Source organism: Plectropomus leopardus, chromosome 6, assembly GCF_026936395.1.
Source record: "Plectropomus leopardus strain MGB_pleo_1.0 chromosome 6, ASM2693639v1, whole genome shotgun sequence".
Classification (NCBI taxonomy): domain Eukaryota; kingdom Metazoa; phylum Chordata; class Actinopteri; order Perciformes; family Serranidae; genus Plectropomus; species Plectropomus leopardus.
In genome coordinates, this window is record NC_142181.1 from 7128029 (window position 1) to 7148515 (window position 20487).

General features: G+C 39.9%; 1 protein-coding gene and 1 long non-coding RNA gene across 2 annotated transcripts in view; one reads left to right on the forward strand and one right to left on the reverse strand.

Moving 5' to 3' along the window:
* Positions 1-6354: 6354 nt before the first annotated feature.
* The window catches only part of LOC148189311 (uncharacterized), a 46019-nt gene continuing 31886 nt past the window's right edge, over positions 6355-20487 (forward strand). The window contains exons 1-3 of the long non-coding RNA XR_015776708.1: positions 6355-6654; positions 6898-6965; positions 11942-12081. This is a non-coding gene — a long non-coding RNA (uncharacterized LOC148189311). The remainder of the gene's footprint in view (positions 6655-6897; positions 6966-11941; positions 12082-20487) is intronic.
* gjd1b (gap junction protein delta 1b) overlaps positions 12637-20487 on the reverse strand; it is a 37847-nt gene continuing 29996 nt past the window's right edge. The window contains exon 2 of the mRNA XM_042487283.2: positions 12637-20138. Coding sequence (XP_042343217.1) covers positions 19289-20138 — 850 coding nt within the window. The 3' untranslated portion in view covers positions 12637-19288. The remainder of the gene's footprint in view (positions 20139-20487) is intronic.

The window sequence follows — 20487 nt, forward strand, 5'->3', positions numbered from 1 at the left end:
GTTAAGCAAAACAATTACTTTTTTCTAAACCTAGCCACGTGCTTTTGTTGCATAAGAAAGAAAAAAAAGACCTAAAAGACCTAATGTTTTACCGATGTTGTAAGTGTGAAAAAGACTATACATGGAACAAGCAGAAACTGTGTATATCCCGTGAAAACTGAAGTATATTTTGAAAACACACAACAGATAAAACAAGTGTAAATTCACACACCATCCTGAAAGCAAATTTGAAAATGCTATAGCAAATGCATGACCTGCCCTACTCTCTTGGTGAGTACTTGTTCAACACATTCTCACTCTGAAGTCGTGACATGGTGACGTACGGTAAGTGATGGTCAATCAGTGACCTTCCAGGTTAACCTATGTTGTTTTAGGTATCCTTGCCATGTGAATCTATGATGTTCTGAGTTCAGAGTAAGAAGAGGATGGGTAATAGCATAATATAAGGACCACAAATGTGCTTTCAGACCATCTGTGACTTTGGTGCCTAATAACTACTGTGACAGTCTGTGCAGTTGTGTGAACATAGAAACAATGACGCGCCATCCCACCATACGTGCATTAGTTGACATCATGGTAACGGGCTGCGTCATCCCACCATGACATCATCCCAACACTTGCATTTGCTGACATCACCATAGTGGCATCCCAGAACATTATAGGGTGACCTTTGAATACCTCAAATGTCACAAGTTGATGTGGAGGGTCAGTGACTGACTGTCGTCCTGTGACGAGTTCGAAAGCGACAGTATTTGACTAGTTGGGATGAGAACGTGTTGAGCCTGTGGGCTATGCTCACCCTGAAAACTCATTTAAATCATAGCTTAAAACACTAATGTTCACTGCAGCTTTCCAATAACATAACTTTTTCTTTAACCTATAGCCATTTATTTTCTTGCTTTAGCTTCTTTGCCTCTTCTTAATGTTTGAATGCAATTTAATGTTCTCCTAATGTATTATATTTCATGCATTTCTGTGCCCCTGTAAAGCACTTTGAATTGCCTTGTGTCTGAATGGTGCTATGTAAATAAACCTTCCTTGCCTTACAGCCAGAGACGCTTGTTGTTAGGCAACCAGCAAACACATCAGAAAGTCATTGCGTCCGGCCAAGAAATAGTCTGGCACATAAACCCTTGAGACAATATATATTTTATGATCTTACGGAAGCTTTAGTGTTGTTAGGTGGATTTTTTTATCTTCGGACAGAGCCAGGCCGTTTACCCTTTTTTACAGTCTCTGTGCAAAACTAAACTAACTGTCTGCTGGTTGTATCTTCACATTACTGTACAAACATGAGAATGGCATAAGTTCATTCTGATCTGCAATCTGCAATTTTCATGCAGATTGAATAGCCTTCTTTTATTTTGGATGCTTTAAGCAGCCTACATTTTGATAGTAATACTTCTGTGCTGAAGTACTTAGCTGTACATGAGATTTTTCTTGCAATGAGGTATTTTTATAATGTCATATTGGTACTTTTACTCAAGTAAAGGATATGTGTACATCTTCCACCACAGCCCCTTTCTCTCTCCCATTGATTCCTGTCAGCTCTTCGATCTAATGACGACAACATAAGCCTGATTAATGTGTATTGTCCTACTTCAATAAATTTAATAAATAAAAACAAATAAGCCACACAATCCTGTATAACACTACTGATTTCTATATTTTTCTAATAATGTTGAAAACTTAGTTGGAGCAAATTTACCTCCATGGGTTATGAACACAAAAAACTGTGATCATAACTTTGGTAATTAAGTATTTAATTACCGTAATTATGTGCGCACATTTAAAGTTGATTCCCTCGTAAAAATTATGCTTTTGACATTGTATAAAGTGTTATCCTGATTGGAGTTTTTGTCTCTTTCTTCACTGTAATATATCAAACTGTGTGAATAACGTCATTAGAGCAACTTTCCTGGCATCGTCCGCAGCACCAGCTTCCAAGAATTTTTTTTGCCAGTGCCACATCCCTCAGCTTACCCTAAACAAAGTGGCAGGGGCTCGAGATGCTGTTAAAGTGACGGATTGGAGCTTTAAAGCCCCAGTAATGATCTCTAGTGGTGAGGATTATATAAGGAGAGTGTGTCATGTAGATGGATGGTGTATCTCTGTGGTTTGTGTATGTGTGGAGGAGGAGGAGGAGGGACAGTGTGGAGGAGGGTAACTTCAACTGGAACAGGGATGGGTGCATGCATGTGTAGTTGTGTACAGATATATATGTCTGTGTGTACGCTTGTATATGTGCGCTGGTCGGTGTAAGTCACCCTGTGAAAGCACTTAGCAGACACTGTCCAGCAGTCATGTAAAGAGCTCCTGTCTAATGTCCACCGTCCCTCTGTTCCTGGGCATTATGTAAAGAAACACTGGAGCCTCATTTATAAATAAGGCTCTTTGACTTTATCCTGGATTTCATCGTGCAATCATTTCAACAACAGTGATGACAAAAGAAATAAGATATCAGTTGCAGACATGCAGCACTGTACCTCGTGCAAGGCTGGAAATTGTTTTTAGCTTTTGATAGGTGACTAAATTTGGAAATCCTAAACATAGCAGAACAAGATTACAGCATGTCAGCTCTTGGAAATACAAAGGCTCCTCTGGTAACAGTGTGGGGAGGAAAGACATCAAAGGCACTGCAAGTCTATTAAAAGGCCTTTTCTTAATTTGGAAATCACTGCTGTAATTTAAGTTAGCTGTGCTTTCAATCACTATAACATTAAATCTATTTTTTTTTAATTAAATCATAACCTTGGGACACATTTAGATTGTCAGCATTAATTAGAACATTTTATCAGTCAGGCCCATTGTGTATAGGCCACCACAGGGAGCCTACATTGCAATGACATCACAGCCAAAATAATAGACAGACCCCCTCAGTAATGGTCAGTAATTAATTAACATGGAGTGGTATCAGGAATGCACAAAAAATGCATTTTGTACCTCTGCGCTTTTGATAACAGAGGTTGGAGGCATTGTGTGTTTTCGGGTTGTCCACTTGTCAGTTCTATTCTCATGAACACATTATTTCAAATTTGGCACAAACATCCACCCATACTCAAGGATAAACTGATTTGATTTTGATTTTTAAAGGTCTAGGTCACCATGCATCTATCCCATTTTCATGAACGCAATATTTCGAGAACACATTGAGGTAATATCTTCAAATTTGGCACAAACATCCAATTTAAGTCAAGAACTGACCTTATTTATTTTTTATTTATATATGTCAAGAAGGCCTTGGGGGATTTTTGTGAAATTTGACATTTCCACCTGCTTTTAAGAATGAACTAATTAGAAATTGGTGGTTGAAAGTCACTGTAACCTCACAAAACATGTTGAAGTGAGATGATGAAGTGTTGACTAGATATTAGAAAGGTCAATAGTCAGCTTCACTGTGACATCATAATGTTCTCCAACAACGCTGTTAATCTTGCATAATTATGCAATTATTCATTGTCATAATTTAAGAACAGAAGGGGATAAATTTCATCAGATAATGAATTGGTGACACTAATCTCGAGTATCAACTTTAAACTGATGTATAGTTTTATATTAATTGTGTAGATCTTCTGTGCTGCTGGGAAGATGATGCGGGTGAAACATCCGTGTTTTCACAGACATGGATAGAAACTGTAATTGCACTTTGACGGGTTCACGGAGGCATTCAGCTGCAAGAAGGTATATCTATTTTTTTTTTTTTTAATCAGCTTCACAGTGATAATGATGTTGTTTAGAAGCAACACTTTAAATTCTCTGAATAAGATTAGAAAAAAACTCATAAATCACAGGACATTATTCATATTCATGACTTGAACAGTATGCAGTGTAAGTGCCTGCTGGAGACATTTAGAGTCAGGCCACTTTAAAGGGCATGTCAGGTTGAATATGCCATTTTTGTGCGATGCATCGTAACCTGCCATCTGAAGCCTATATAACACCATGAAGGTCACATAATTGGATTTAATAAGATAAGCAAGCAAAAATAGCTACTTTTATACACAATGTAAATGTTTTGATACACTTTTAAAGTTAATCTACAAATGCAAAATTTAAACCAATAAACATGAATGCAAAGATCAAATATTACAGTCATGAGGGTTACACGTTGAACAGAAGGTGCAGTATCTCTGGTGTCTTACACACTGTTTAAAAATGTCATGGGTCACATTGTTCTGTTTACATTTAGCTTCCTGAACAGGCTGTGCATTGCTGACTGATCTTTACGACTGTTTGTGGAAGTCAATTTTCTCGTTATTTCAGAGAAAATTATTACATTTTGCTGCTGCCAGCATCAACCTCCTTTAGTTTGTCTGTCTGACTTTCATATAGATTAGATTAGATTAATTTTTTTTTATTCACCTTAGTGGAACTTTGTCTTTGACTTCTCCAATAGAATAAATTACAGACAAAAAAACAAATCATTAGATACATCACACCATACAACAACAAACAAATTGTATAGACAGGAAGCAGCAGCAGCAGGTTAGAATATTAGCAGAGAATGCACTTAAAATCCTTTGGTTTCTCAATGCATTCAGTGCTTTTGTACTTTTGTCCTATTGTAAATAACAATACAACTTTAAAAAAATTACCACATTTTCTGTAGAAGTTGGTAGCTGATTTATGACATGATCTCAACATTACTATACTGTATATATATATATATGATGTGGAAAATAGAGCATATGCTCTGTTAACCTTTCAGATGCTGCAGTGTTGGTCTGTTTCTTTCATATTCAATCAGTTCTTTGTGAAAAAGGTGAAGCAGTAAGTTTACTTGTGATAACTACTTTGATGTTATGATTTGCTGTGTTTAAATGGACCCGAGAGCAAGACCAGCAAACACACACACACATACACACAATCACACACACACACACCCACAAATAAACAGACAAAATCCATACCACCATATTTGAGGCTGCAAGACATGTAGTATGTTAATATAGAACACTATATATATATATATATATATATATTATATGAACATCATTAAATATAGAGGAAAATTCACCCTAATTTTCCAGCAACACACTATGGGTCCCAATGATACAAATATGTTTAGTAATTGCTATTATCAAATTATATTGTACAGTCATATTAGTTATTATAATAGTTATTATTTTTGGTCTGTATTCGTCATTCAAAAAGAGAAACCAGAAGACCCACAGGATAGATTCAGGACGTTAGGTAGCCACTCAACACATTAACAACACAACCTGATGCTGAAAGGACAAACTATTATAAATAATTTCTGACAGTTTAATGGCTACAAAAAACCTTATATAACAAGTATGTTTCAATCCTTTTGACTTCAGTTGTTTATTTTCTTTACAGCTTTTTTTTTATATGCCCTAACTGCAAACCACTTTCTTTCTTTCTGTATGTTAGAATCCATAACTAACATTGATGTTGAACTGCACATTTTACAACCCTACACAGTTAAAATGTCTACAATTAGGCTGAAAAGAGGAAAGGATTAATATTAATAATGTAATAAATATAATTACAACCCACACTGTCCAAAGAATTAATATTAGATATGTGTTGCTGGCATGCAGTAAACATGAACAAAAAGTTGGGGCATTCTTCAACACATTTTGAATTTTGGATTATCTTTGCCACCTTGGATTTGTGAAAAAAGGGACACTGACCACATGTTTGGGGCGGTGGGCTCGGCCATAATTACCAGTTCAGACTGACCAAATTAATCTTGCAGTTCTGTGGCTAAATGCTCCTGGCTGTAAGGTAGTAGGACATTTTGAAATAAAGCCTCACTTTTTGTTCTTCCACATGACATTTTTGTGGCAACAGTAGAACCATTAAAGATATTGGCACTTACTTTATTGCCACAATCCGTTGATAAGTAGAAGTGGCCCTGTTTCACTCCACAGCACACACTGGTAAACTCTGCCGCTCCAATATTGTCTTCTTCTGGTGAAACTTTTTTGGTATTAAAAGTTGCAATGGCTGCCTGTTTTTATTTGCTTGATACCACTGCTTGATGCTTTTTAGTTTTTGCGTCGTTTTCCAATGCGTTTTCCCTTCATATTTCAAGGACATTTCTGCTGGACACAAAACGCATGTGGCGGAAATATCGGCAGTACCCATTCAAACTCTGACAGCGTCGCCCAGTCAGGACTGTAACATGTGAACCGTTTCTTTCGTGGTGGCTAGCAGTTGTCTCTCCTCCCATTTCAAATGGAGACGCCAAAAGTTGGTGAAAAGAAGAGCTGGTCAGCTTGCTGTCTCTCTCCGGTCAAGTTTCCCTCCCTGCGTGAGCCGCTTTGAGCGCTGGTGCGCACGCGTGTGACGTACGCACAGACGGGAAGAAAACAGAGACAATTTTAAATAGCCGCAGAAGCACGGGGAGGTTTCTAGACTACAGAACGAAGGAAATCAAATTAGGTTTTTGCATTTTCCCCAAGAAACGGACAAATTGTGGCAGGTGAAAAAAGAAACCAATTCGGGACGGGTGGTAACTCTATCTGCTGCTGTCACTGAAGCTTTGGAGCACCTCCTTCGCCACTCAGGTGCAACGCACCTCGTTAGCACACCTGGGCGGACCTGTTGTTGATGCTAAGGTGTTGTTGGCTTTCCATTCTGTCACCAGTAACGTGGGGAGACAACTTTCTAGTTCATCTGTTGAACGTAAGTAAATGTCTACTATTTTTGGTTTTGAACTCCTGAGAGAAAAGGTCTGCTTTTTAGCATGCTAGCTTTGCCTTAGCTTGCTAACAGGCTAACAGCTCGTAGCTTGTTTAGCTTAGTTGAGCTCGTGTGTTGGGAGCAGCTGTCTAAGGATTTTGGTTCATACATCACAAAAATTGTTATTAATACACCCCTAAAAATATTTATGTTAGCTGTGTTTGTCACTGTTCTTTTTTTGTACAGCAAACCACCAGCGAGCTGAGAGATAGCACAGGTTTCATAGCATCAGCTAACATCATGAACTGCTGCTGGTGAGTACCTGTGAGTGATACACACAGTATCTTTATTTACCTTTCAAAAAGTTCACTTCAACCACGTGTAACAACAAAATAGCTAATTCATACTACTCTTGTCTTAAGTTTTAAAGTTTCTTCATCTTGTTAGCTAATGTTAACCCCTTGAAACCTGAGCAAATCGCTTCAATTTCTTTAAAAAACATGAAAAGAAGCCAACAAGCCAATTAACAAGAAATCGTTAATTACACAAAATTAGAAATAAATGAGGTAAAAAGTTACAGGAAAATTACCTGAAAATGGAAAAGTACTCAGTTTCCAGTAATATTTTGTTAAGCACTGAACCAAACAAAACTGTTAATTTTAAAGTAAGAATATGTTGAAATAATGATATTTCTTTGTAGAATTTACAGATAACTGTGGGAGTTTTCACACAAAGAAAATGTATTACATTTTACAAATTCATATGTTATGCATTACAGATACATATGTAGCCTACAAATGTATTTTACAATAGGTTTTAAAACATCTGAGTGTTGCATTTGAATGTTCTTTAAAACTTGAACTTTCCTATTGATGTTTACTCTAAACGATGAATAACAAAATGTTTTTCCCATAAATATTAGGACATTGACAAAAAAGTTATTTTACCTGCACATAACAACTATTTGGAATTGAAAGAAAAATAATTATTATTTTTAATGTGTAGATTTTCAATGATTAATTTAATTTGGGAGTTTTTACACATAATGTGACCTGTGATGAAACTGCAGAAATTATTTTTTTTCAGTGTAAATTTTACAGTTTAAAAATTTCATAATTACGAATTTTAGATTGTTAAATTTACAGGTTGTTCTAAAAAGTTGTGTACATTTCTCTTTATTTTTTACAGAATTATTCTGGCGACCACAGTAGTTAGGTTTTTTTCTGTTAGAACAACAGAAAGTGTAGCAGTTGATATATGTGTTCATGTGACAACTGGTTTACTGTCACGCACATTTCTTAATTTTCTCCATGCGTTCTGTCACTTCCTTCATGAATACCAGCTAGCTGAAATTATGTTTGAATAGAGTTTGAATTTGATATGTTTAAAAAAAATGGCAGGCAAGTGGGGCAAGAAAAATAGTTATGTAGGTCATTGAAAGTAATACAAAAGTTTTGAAATTTTGTCCATGAAATTGTGTGGGAAACCTGCACACATCAGTTTGATCTTTAGAGTGTGATGTACACTTTACTTAAAGCCCTTCAGGTAATGATGATATGTTATATCCGTTGCGTGTGTGAGGTGACAGGCACTGTGGCTCTGTGGTGCTCGAGGAGCTGGCCAGACATCGCCTGGACACCGTGTAATGCGACGGAGGGCGTGCCAACTGACCTGTTTGTGTGTGTGTGTGCATCTGAGGTTATACGACACTCCTGCCAATTTTGTGTGCGTGCTGATGTCTGTTCAAGTGTGTACAAGAAAAGTAGTTGAGGATCCCCTTCAATGCTTCATAATGTCTGCGCGCGTGTGCCTGCGTGCTGGTAATGAATGTGTGTTTGTGCTGGCGGTCAAGGAGGGCGCCTGGGAGGACTGGTGTTTGATTGGCGCGTGCTGCCGAGATCTGCTCCTTCCTGTTAGCGTACGCATCACTTCCTCTCACCCTGCCCAGAGCTACTGCCTCGCCGTCTCACACAATCACTCTGACACGATTCCCTCTCTTCTCCTTATTTTTTCTTCATCTCTCTCTCTCTCTCTCTCTCTCTCTGTTGTTCTCCTCTCGTGACTTACTGTCCATTTGTCTTTTCGTTGTCTTACTACTCTTAAAATGCCTCCTCCATCTCTGCTCCCATTTCACTTTTTTGGGGGGGCCATTTTTACTTTTTCCACTTAGCCTTATTTTTTCTTTCAATTTAACTTCCACTAATGCTCCTTTTCCCCCCAGTCTTTGTCCATTTGTCTCTCTCTGCTCTCCCTTTTAACTCTCAGAGGGACACTTTTATTTGAACAACTTGACAGCCAGTTCATCATCCTCAATGATGTATTCCTTTGCTTCTCGCTCCCATCAACCCCTTGAATTTCTCCCTTTCCGTAACCTCCTTCTCTCTCTGTTCTGTATTCAATCCTTAAGCAACCCCTTTCCTCCTCATCCTCCCCCTCTTCCTCACCCTGTTCCTCTCCTCCTCCTCAGCTGCTCTCCCTGAAGACAGAGCAGATGCAGCCAGGCAGAACAGCCAGCATGTTCCCATGTTCTCTTACTCCAGCTCTGCGGCTGCAGCAACTCTCTTAAACCTCCCTATTTCTCCCTTCATCATCGCCTTTTTCTCCCCCCCACACAGCACACATTATGTTTTTTTTGGCAACCTCATTTTCTCTTACTTTTTAATTTCTTCTCTCTCCTAAATTTCCTCTTTTTTATCCATCCTCTGCATTTCTGTCTTTGTGCTGAGCTTCTCCTCACCCGTTCCCTGCCTTCAGGCTTTATCCTTGGTCTTTGCATCTCTCTCTCTCTATCCCCCTTCAAAGCTAAACATTGCTCGAGGCCATTCCTGTTTCTCTCTTCCTCAAGCCCTCTTCCCTACTCTCATTCCCCCCTTTGTTTCAACCATTAACAGAATGGCTCCTCTGCCTCCTTCCCTCTTTCTCTCCGCCTCTGCTTCCTCTCCGCTCAGCATCAAGCCAACTCTCCTCCAATCTCCCTCTTTGCTCTGCTCAGTTTTTATTTAATCCTTGATTTTTATCACCTCCTCCCTCCTTGCTTGTACAGTTTTTATCACATATGCGTTCATGTTTATGGTAATGACTTTCTTGCCTCCTAACTTTGCCCAAAGCCCTTTCACATCATGCACAGCAGCACTTTGAGGGGCAGCAATTGAGTTCAAGATAATTAAAGTATGCTCATTTAAATGAAAGATAGACAGACAAAACAAAACACTTATGGAAGTTGAGTGTGTGTGTGGGAAGTGACTGCAAGATACTTCATTCATAATGGTTCTGCTGTTGCTTGCCTGCTGATGTGAAACCAGCTCCTTTCAGCTGCATTTCAGCTCTAGCGGAGCTGTCTCTCTGCCTCGGTTGCCTCTCTGTGGTCTCTGTCACTGTAGACAATATTAAGTGTCATTCATATTTTCTGTTTACAGTTATTAGTAAGCCTGCTACAGTGTTACACCACTACTGTGTGAACTCTGAGGTATCTAATGCCAACTGATAAGATCATTAATACAACAATGTAGGTGTGAATTTGGAGCATCCCCACATGTTAACACACTGGGTTCATGGAGTGCCCAGTCACACCAGCTCAATCCCCATGTTGAACATATGGGCATTGTATGTTTCTGCAAATCACGGATGTGTTACATTTTATATGGGTTATGTTAAAACTTTATGTTTTAAAATATGTTGTGACAATGCTGTGGTTGATCAGTGGTTAGATTTAGGTACATAAACACTTTGCTTGGGAAAACATAGTGTTTGGGCATGAGATATTGTTTGGTTGCTTCAAACACGGCTGGATTGGTGGGGATCCTCTCGTGGTCTGCTGCATTCAGTCCACATCCCAAACAACTTTTCCCGATGTTGATAAGTGCCCATGCATCGTAGAAAAATTGTACTTCAGCAGAAGGGACCGAACGAGTCCGTCATCATAGTATTATACTGTTACCTTGAATTTTTGAAGAAACCTTTGTCTTTTTTCACCTCCATGGAAAATGGCAACTATATATATTAATGATTGATTGGGGACCACAAAAAAAAGAAAAAACTATATCAAAACATCCATTCACTCTCACACAACTTGTGCAGTATGATCAAAGTCTCATTCATCCAGTCCTATGCGCAGATGTGTTTGGGAAATTCTGAGCATAGTACTGGATGAATGAGACTTAAATTATACTACACAAATTGTGTGTGTTTGTAAACTGATGTTTTGATATAGTTTTGCTGTCGTTAATAGTGGTCCCCAATCAATCAATAATTCAATATGTTTGCGGATTTCCGTGGAAGCATGCGAGAAATACAAAGTTTTCTTCACAAATTAAAGGTAAATTATGACTAATTGATACACACAGGGTCGTTTTGTATGCTCAGAGCAGAATATTTTAATAAAAAGTCTGGAGGTTATCTTTAATAATAAAGAACAGTTGACAAAACATCTTGCCTCAAGGGCACTTGCATCAGCAAAAAAAAAGGCCAGTTGAACCACTTTACCTCTAAATGTCTATAATGGGCAGCCATGGTGATGCTTGTTGCCATTTATTACATCATACTGACTGCACTGCAGAAAAGGACATGACAAATCACCTGCCTGCTTTATGAATGAACTTGATAACCCTAAACGGAAGCTTGTTAGGTTTATTTGTTGAACACAAAATCCGTATACTTATGCAACAGTAAATACCTCCTTGAATCTGACTTCAATATAACAAAGGTTAAAAGTTCACATTGTTCACCAACACATGCTTTTCAGTGTTCTCACCTCTGTGGAAATTTCTCCAGTAAGTAAATCAAGTCTTTGTGTGACTCCTGAACCATGAACTAAGGTCCTGCTTCTATTATCATGAGGCCGTGTTGATGAATAAAGGAGCTGAATGCAAGAGGCAGCCGGGGGTGATTTAACAGCCGTCTTGCGTATTGATCCCGGTGGGTCGAAGGTGTTTTTTCAGTAATGACCGTGGTGTTTCAGATGATAGTGGTGGTAATGGATATGATGATGAGGGAAAGGAGAGTGGTGGTAGGTGGTGGGTGAGGAAGAGAATGGTCATGAGGAGGATGACAAGTAATGGTGGTGATGGCGAAGGCCACTGCAGTGATGTCGATAATGCTGTGGATGCAGCGAGGGTGGATGGCTTTGATTATGGAGTTGGCGTGTGGAAAATGGTGATATGTGTGTGTCATCGCATGCACGGAAAGTGAAGGTGGTGCTAATGTTAAAGGATAAGAGGACAATGATGATGAGGATGATGATGGTGAATATGAATCCTGTGTGTGTGTGTATGTGTGTGTGTGTGTGTTTCAGGAAGTGACGCTGAGCAGCCAGCCATCTGTCGGCAGATTAATCCTGGCTGTGCTTAGAGATATTACCGGCTGGCTTATCGCCGTGGCAACAAGCCTTCAATCCCAGTCCAGCGCAGCCACCATGTGACCTTGCTGAGGAAGGTGGGTGGGGGTTGGACACACACATGCACGTGGGCACACACACTCATACACACACAACATGCATACTCCATAATTCGGTGATATGATGCATACATGCATATAGTATGCAGTGTTTTGTTGCTGCTGCATGTACAAAAAGTATGCATTCACACACTCACACACACACACACACACACAAACACACACACATACATGCTCCCTCTCCTTTCATTGGTAAAGGTTTTAATCCTGCTGAAAGGTTTCAGTGTCACCTATTGGGTTCAAAAATGTCATTACACCAACCAGCTGGGCTGCACGCAGCTCTCTGTAAATATTGTTTTCTGGCAGCTATATATAGACCTGAATCAATATGAATTGTTGCCACCTTTGTTCTGTTTCCCTCACACCACAGAGGGCTTTTTTATTTCGTAAATCCCATCACTCCCACGTGCTAAAAAAATCCTCCCACTCACGTTTTTTCATACACACACATCACACTCTACAAGAAACAATACATACACACACACAATGCTTGAACACACATTACAGGTCATAAATCAGCAGGTACGAGGCCAGTTCAGGCTTGATGTAACATTCAAGGTTTTATTCAGTCTTTACATACAGTACACCAGTCAGAAATATACAGCGAACCTTCAGCAAAGGTCCGTCAGGTACACCATAAAATCTGCAGTCGGAAAATTTGAAGGTTGCAAAGCGTGAGTGTGTTTGAGTGTCCGTTGCATCGTTTCTGTTTTCAGTCCATGCTTTTACATCCGTGCAGATGTCACAGTAGAAGCTATGCTTAAGAACGACAAGTTTCTAGGGCTAAGATACATTTGTCTAACTATTTGTCCCTTTCTGTACCCTTAAATATGATCCCTTACTGAATGATAAATATGACTATAGGATGCCAAATATTGGCTAAACTTGAAGTTGCTCCCCCACTCCCCTGACACGTCACCATCTCATTGTAACGTCTAGATCCTCACAAAGTTGATATAAAGGTGACCTGGTCTAAGATCATGAGGAGAAACATGAAAGGTGGACTACTTGTTCATGACTCCCCCGTTTACATGATTCCACCAAATAAAACGCTTTAATTAACAATAAAGAAATACTGAATTTTAGAGACTTAATCTGAAGCTATCTCAGGTCATAATCTCACTTCCACAACCCGCTGTCAGACGGTGGTTGCAGGTTGCATTTGGTCAAATCCGGATGGTGGTTTAAATCCCACCCTGCCTGTATCTGCCACTCAGTGTAATTAGATGCAGTAATCACGATTGATATCATGACAGATTAGCGAGGTTGAGAGGTCCTTCTCTGAACCCTGAAACGGTTATAATCTAACAGTGCAGCAGCACCAGTATCAGTCAGGGCTGGAGGAGGGGGAGGAGGGAGCATTTTATTTCTAAAATGAAAATTGAAGCTGAACATCTGGATAAAAGGAGCTTTATAACTTACATTTTTATCATTCGATTAAACGCGATAGAAAGCTTTTCATTTAAAGGTTGAATTTTCAATTTGAATGCAAAAATGACTTCATATGATGCAGTTAATCTCAGCCCATGAGTGCACATTTCTTTAAGAGGAATGCACCAAGTCAAGTTTGGTATCTTTTTCTTTTTTTATGGCTTTTTAGTTTGTAATAAGTAGAAGCCCTTACATGTTTAAGAGGGGCGATTCCAGGACTTGATTACCAACCAGCCCTTTGGATTGGCTACATAATGTGATTACTAAATTAATCTAACATCCTTTTGGCAGTAGAGTAATGTGGTTGTTCAGTGTTAATGAATGAAGCAGCTCAATTACATGCCGCATTCCTGAGGAATTAAATTGTTTGCTACTGATCTGCAGAACAAAAGTTAGTGGAGGGTTTCATGACGATGATTACCTGCTGTTGCGGACATGGCCCGTTTGATAGTAACAGTCAGAGAGTTTTAAGGAGACCTGCATTGCTACATGACCTGTGATACTTGGGGTAGTAGGGTGCCGAAGACAAGGAAATGTATCTGGATTCATGTTTGTGGTTAAACGTCAATAGCACCAACAGGTAAATAATCAGGCTTAGAGAGAATTGTCTTAGGTGGGCTTTACAGTACAAGATTAAGATGGTCAATGGAAAGTATGCTGACATGTTGTGATACCATTTCTCCAGAAGTGATCTTAATATAGAAACAGCTTCTTTTTTTTGTAGTAGAAAATATTTCAGCATTGTGTTTCTTTCCTGAGTCTGCGGACAGTGTACTGTTCCCTAACAAAGTGTCCGATAGGAGCTCCACTGAGGATTTAATCATATTTAACACACAAAGAGGCTGTAAATTGGAGGTTAATTACACATTGTGCTGGGGACTAAACCCTGGAATGTTCTGGCATCTTTAACCTGTATGCTTATATTCTTGTGTACCCTGTGTTTTACAATAGCTCATTTGGCTGATTGGCTTATAAATCGTCTTCTACAACAGATTATAAAGGTATATATTCATGTACAAATTTATTAAGTAGAAGATTTACTGTTTGTTGTTGTTTTCAACATTTTTTGGGAGTTGAAACTGAGCTTAATAGAAAGCTGTAACATCACTGATGTCTGCCTGGCTTTGTACCGTCTCAAGATAATTAATATACACACTTGGCATCAAGACGTAATAGCTTTGCTTCATAGTTTGGAACTAAAAAAAAAGTCTTTCTTTAAAGATTTTGTTGAAGAAAACATGCTTATTCTAGCCATTACACATGCAGATAAAAATCTTTGAAAATGAATGAAATTTGCATATCACTTTGGCAAGGGAGGAAATATAACATTTTTTTTCTGCTAGTTCTTATATTTCAACATTCTACCCTTGATTTTACACATTGAAAAAAATTTTGTTCCTTTATATAGAAAAAAAACATCTTTCTCTTTTTTGATATGTCACTGCACAAAAAGAGCAACAGACAACAAAATGAATCCACAAGTCAAAAAGATAAGCAAATGAGAAACAAAAATGCATAATTAATTTCACATTGACAAATAGAAAAGTAGACTGTGGAGAGTAGTGGACAGTAAGAACTGCTTTTACTTTGGAAGGTGGTGTACCCACCGAGTGTATAACTGCAGGAGCCGTGAGTCACTAATGAACGCTGGATGAATGTAAACCGAAGAAGACCAGGACACATTTATGGCCCTCTACGTCCTTGCGCTGTGTGTGTATATGTTTCTGTCCTGAATGAAACCAGACATAACAACAGAATCCTACAGGAGGAACTCAAACTGCTGTTCTCACGTTCACATGTGCTTGTTTTTCCAAGAATGAATTTATGTTCAGCATGTGTATGTACCATTCACTAAAAAAAGGCCTCACACCGGCATTGACCTGTGCTCTGCGGAGATTATATCAGTGCTGTAGTACGCAGTGACTGCGTATAGTACAGGACATTGGCTTGGCCTTTAAGCTCAAGGTCAACGTTTAAGCCTTCGCTAGAAGCACAAGCTCTCAGTAACTGAGGGAAGCCATGACTCAACCTCTATTATTAGGCATTCTGGCGTGCCCTTTCAGCGTATTCGCCCTTCCCAGTGTGTACAGTAGACTTCACCGATCCCATTGAGCCCCACAGAGATCCTCAGTCTAAATCTGGGGATAATCACCTGTAAGAATCACGGAGATTATGACAGTGGGTGTGAATGAAGAAACAAATAATTGGGAGGGTTTTTTTTCTACTACATCAGCTGTTGCAGTTGCTCTGATGTGTTTATGGTGCAGTATTGTCCTGTCATGTCAAGGTTTTTCCAAAGCAGCTGCAATGATATTTAACGACACCTATGTTTCTTATTTAAGAAAAAAAATGACAAAAGACAAAGGAAATACAGAATATTAACATTTTTCAGCTACCGTAGATCAAAAATTCACCTGATTGTTATACATTTCAGTGTTTCCTACAGAATTACAATCTATGTGTGGTAGTAGCTTACAATTTTTTAATCTTGTGTGTCCCGTCTTTATCATTCTGTCTCCCCTCTCTAAATGTGGATGTTCTGGTGGTTCAGTGAATGCAGCACAGATGGAGCTCATCATGACTTGGTTTTTTCCTCAGTGGCAGTTTGGGGAGTTTAAGTCGCAGGCTGGAAAACTGATCTGTTGATTGATAAACGAGAGGAGCAGCTGCTGCAGAGAGGCGATTGATTGCAAACTTTTAAACTCAGCGCAGTGAATGGTGTAGTTGAAGTTTCACTCCACCTGGTGCTCTGCTGCTCCATCTGTGCCCAGAGTACGTTCTGTAATGCGAGGGTGTAGTGCAATGAATAACGAATTGGTATATTCCAATAGTGTTCCTATTGAACGATCCAAAAATAGAAAATCTATTCGTTGTGGCACATGTTTTGATTGTGGTGGGCCGCCACAAATAAATTAATGTGTGGGAAACTCTGCATTTGCAATCAGGTGCATTTTATTTAGTTTTTGTTATGAAAAATTAAAGTAAGCCTAAGGATTTTCTCTCTATCTGGGTTTTGAATGGTGCTCATGCAACAAATTTTCCTTTTCTTCACCCTCAGTATAAGACCGAGGAGTTGTCCAAAGGCATTATTGGAATTGTAGGAAATTGCTAATCAAAGCACAAGCAGATAAGGCAAGTTAAAGGAAAGTCGGTATACAACAGGATGTTAAATTACAAAGATTTTCACAAGGACATTTTCCTCACATTTTCAACAATTAATGCCCAATCTATGGGCAGTAATTGAATAGGGAACACAATATATACTGTAGCTGCAGTTTGGTACAACATTTCTGCTAATGTGTTTATTCAAAGTGTCATACAAATGCTGTAAGAGAGTAGCAGTAGTGCATGGGTGGCCTCTGGAGGAGTCAAACCCCCAAATGTGGCAGTGTTAAGCTACTGAAGTGTTGAGCTACATAAGGCCATTCAGTTTGCAGTGGTAGGTAAGATCCTCAATCGCAGGGCTAAAGCTCAGACCACTGATCTGCTACAGACTGGGTTTAAAATGCATGTGTAGATTTTTTTTCCTCAGTTACCAAAACACTTGAATATCTTGGTCTCTACAGCAGGATCAACGAATATGAACTGCATTGAGGAACAGGTGCGTGGGTGTGTGTTCCTGTCAGTTAAATAATAAAATGTTCCTTTCGAAGATACCACATGCAGTCCGCTGAACTGTCTCTATGTCTGGTTTCACAGGCTCGCAGTGTGATAGCTCCCCATTTTAAATGATGTACTGAGTGCGTCCAACAAGGCAGCCTTCACGCCGCCAACACAAGTTCCTTCAGTCTGCCACTCTCCCACTTGTCTGCATTAATCAAGGTGCAATACTCTCTGTCATCTTTATCTTTTTTTCTTTCGTGTCATTCTTTTTTCTTACAAGGCATGCATGCTGGAATCCAGTCAGAAAAAGAAATGCAAAATGAAAACCACTGAGATTCAAAAAGCACGACTCTTCCTAGAGAGTCACTACTCATCAGCTACACAGCTTGATCATTCAAGAAACACTGCGTCATGTAAACATGCCTTTTTCAAATGGCTCGCAAGCCTTAATCACCCGAAGCTGTGCTGCTGATTTGAAAGAACACCAAGGCTCTCTGTAGAAAATGCATAAAGATGCTTTGTTCTACATTGTGACTGCAATAAAGAAAAATTAAAGTTTTCTTAAACAGTTTCAGATAAAAAATCAGCTGCACAGCCTCAGTGCATTTCAAAAAGGTTCACAAACTTGTCCCTTCCCAACCCGTACATGCCATAAATCAGTTAATTAGTGAGAAAAGAATTAGTGCTTTAAACTAAACAAAAATGAAAAAAGACAGACAGTTTATACATTTAGAAAAACAGCAACATGATATCCCAACCAACCCGCACGCGAAGTTAAATAAATCTATTTGGATATATTCTAAATGGATAAATAATATTACCATGATATACTCTACTTTTCAACATTAATTAAATATTTCAAGGATGGCACCATCGCTTTCTCAAAAAAAAAAACAACTCATAGTGATATATTTTATAAAATTTGTTTAAAGTTGTAATAAAGTGATGTGTTCTACACCTCTTCGAGCTCTCTTCCTCTCCTGTCCTCTCTTCGTGTCTTTTCTTTGTCTCTTAGCACACTGGAATGCTGTAAGGAGGAAAGTTTGGTGTTGTGCTTTAGGAGAGACTTGATGTTAACACGCTGTTTGTCCATTTGTTCATTAGTTCCTCTCCAAAGTTTACGCAGACGGAGAGCAGCGAGAGTCATTATTATCTTCAGAAGCCCCTGGGGTCTATATAGCTGCCAACCGCGGTGCAGAGAGAGTGAGAGATAGCGGGGAGGAAAGAAAAAAAAGTGGTTATGGTACTCGCTGTGTTTGTGTTAAAATTACCTTTTGCCAAGAGACAAAACATAAACATCGTCAGTCTTTTTCTCCTGGTTTTGGCTTATGACGATGTTCCAACAGAGGCGAGGCTGACACTGATCAGAGGCAGCTCTTTCTCTCTTGGCTTTGGTCTAACTCAAGGAGAGGAAGCGAAAAGAAAGAAAAACTCTCTTTTCCTCCGGTGAATCATATGCTCTCCCAGAGTGTGATTTTTCCCACCTTTCTCTCCATCTCTCACAAACTCGCCTTCATTCTCTAGAGTCCGTCATGGCTTTGACAGTTCTTCCGTTCCTCTTTTAATGATGTTGCCGCTCATCCTCCCTGTCCCATCCCCTATCTCGTCCTCCCTTTTTCATTGAGGCTGACACAGTCCAGAAGTAAAGCACCATGGGATGCATCAAACACTGCCGTCATCTTCCAATATCCCCAAAAGAATACAAAACAGCCTCTCATCTGCTCTCCTCTCACTGCCCCTCATCTTCTCATCTCTAGTCCTTCCCTCTCCAGCCCCTTGAGGATTTAATTCCCCACTTTAAAAGAAATGAGGGGCAGAGGAGAAGTTAATTAGTTTAAAAAAAAAGACAAAAGTATAAAATGGCAGTTGGAATATCTCCCCATGGGACCAAAAACGTGTTTGTGTTCATTTGCAGAACTGAACTTTTTGTCCTCTTTTAACGTCTCTATGCATTTTTTTCATTTTCTTCCTCCTCTCCTCCGTCTTGACTCTCAAAGTCGTAGAGCCGGAGGTTTGGTCTTTTTTACAATCTGCTTCATATCATCTCAGAGGAGGGGCCGTCACCACTCCATCCTCATTAAATTAAAATCATAATTAATTCATTCTCCCTTGCACATTCACCCCGCACCTCCTCTGTTTCTTCCCTTCATCATCAGACGTAGGCTGATTCGCTGGACTGCGTGCGTCCCAGGTTGGGCGGCTGGGACAGATGCGCCATGTCCTTCTTCCTGATCTCGCAGATAGACTTCCTGCGGGCCTGGACGCCCCTGATGGCGGCCTTGATTTTGCGCCAGCCCAGATGGTTGAGCTCAGCCAAGTTGAGCACCACGCAAATGCCGCTCACCGCAAACATGAACACCAGGAAGACTGTCTTTTCCGTGGGGCGGGACACGTAGCACTCCACCTCCTTCAGACACGGGTAGCGGTCGCACTCGAAAATCCCAGGCACACTAAAGCCGTAAAGGAAGTATTGGCCCGCCAAGAAGCCAATCTCCAGTGCATTTCTAAACACCACTTGAATGATGTAGAAGCGGGAGATCCCTTCTTGACGGCGAACCTTGGAGCTCTTCCCATGGGTGAGGCCCCGCGGGGCGTTGGGGATCTCCTTAACCTCCAGGCAGTCTGGTTCCTCCTTGCCTCCTCCGCCATCACCGCCATGTTGAACTAAAATTCCATTAATGTTGCGGAGCTTCCGCGCTCCGTCCCTTCCCCCGTAGTCCCTCTCCATTATGGGATAGAGGAAAGAGTAGCGCCGGTCTTTCTGCTTGGCCGACTGGTGCACGGAGTAGGTGATGAAGCAGAGGCTGGGTGTGCACACCAGTATGATCTGGAAGACCCAGTAACGGATGTGGGAAATGGGGAAGGCCTTGTCATAGCAGGCCTGGTTGCAGCCCGGCTGCAGAGTGTTGCAGATGAACATAGTCTGCTCGTCCTCGTACACCGTCTCCCCCACGATTGCGACAATCAGGATACGGAAGATCACCACTACTGTCAGCAGGATCCTGGTGGAGAAAGAAAGATAAATGAGGTTAATAGTCAGAGACGCACAGTGATTTACTGTGTCAGGAAGGATGAGATGTCCTCAGATATCCTTCCTAGCAATGGTTCTGCAGATGTGCTGAGTGTAAAGAACAGTGCAAGAAAGCAGGGAGGATGAATAGCAGCGATAACAGAGCCAGGAAAAGATTTATGTAAATGTACAGATGGAAGGTTTTCAATCTTTTATAGTCATCTTAGAAAAGAGTAAAAAATAGTACAGTGTTAAAAATGTCTCTGCGTAAAAATACTCTGCACTATTCTTAGTTTTAAAAGCAAACCTTAAAGGCCAAATGACTACTTTATTTAAAACAT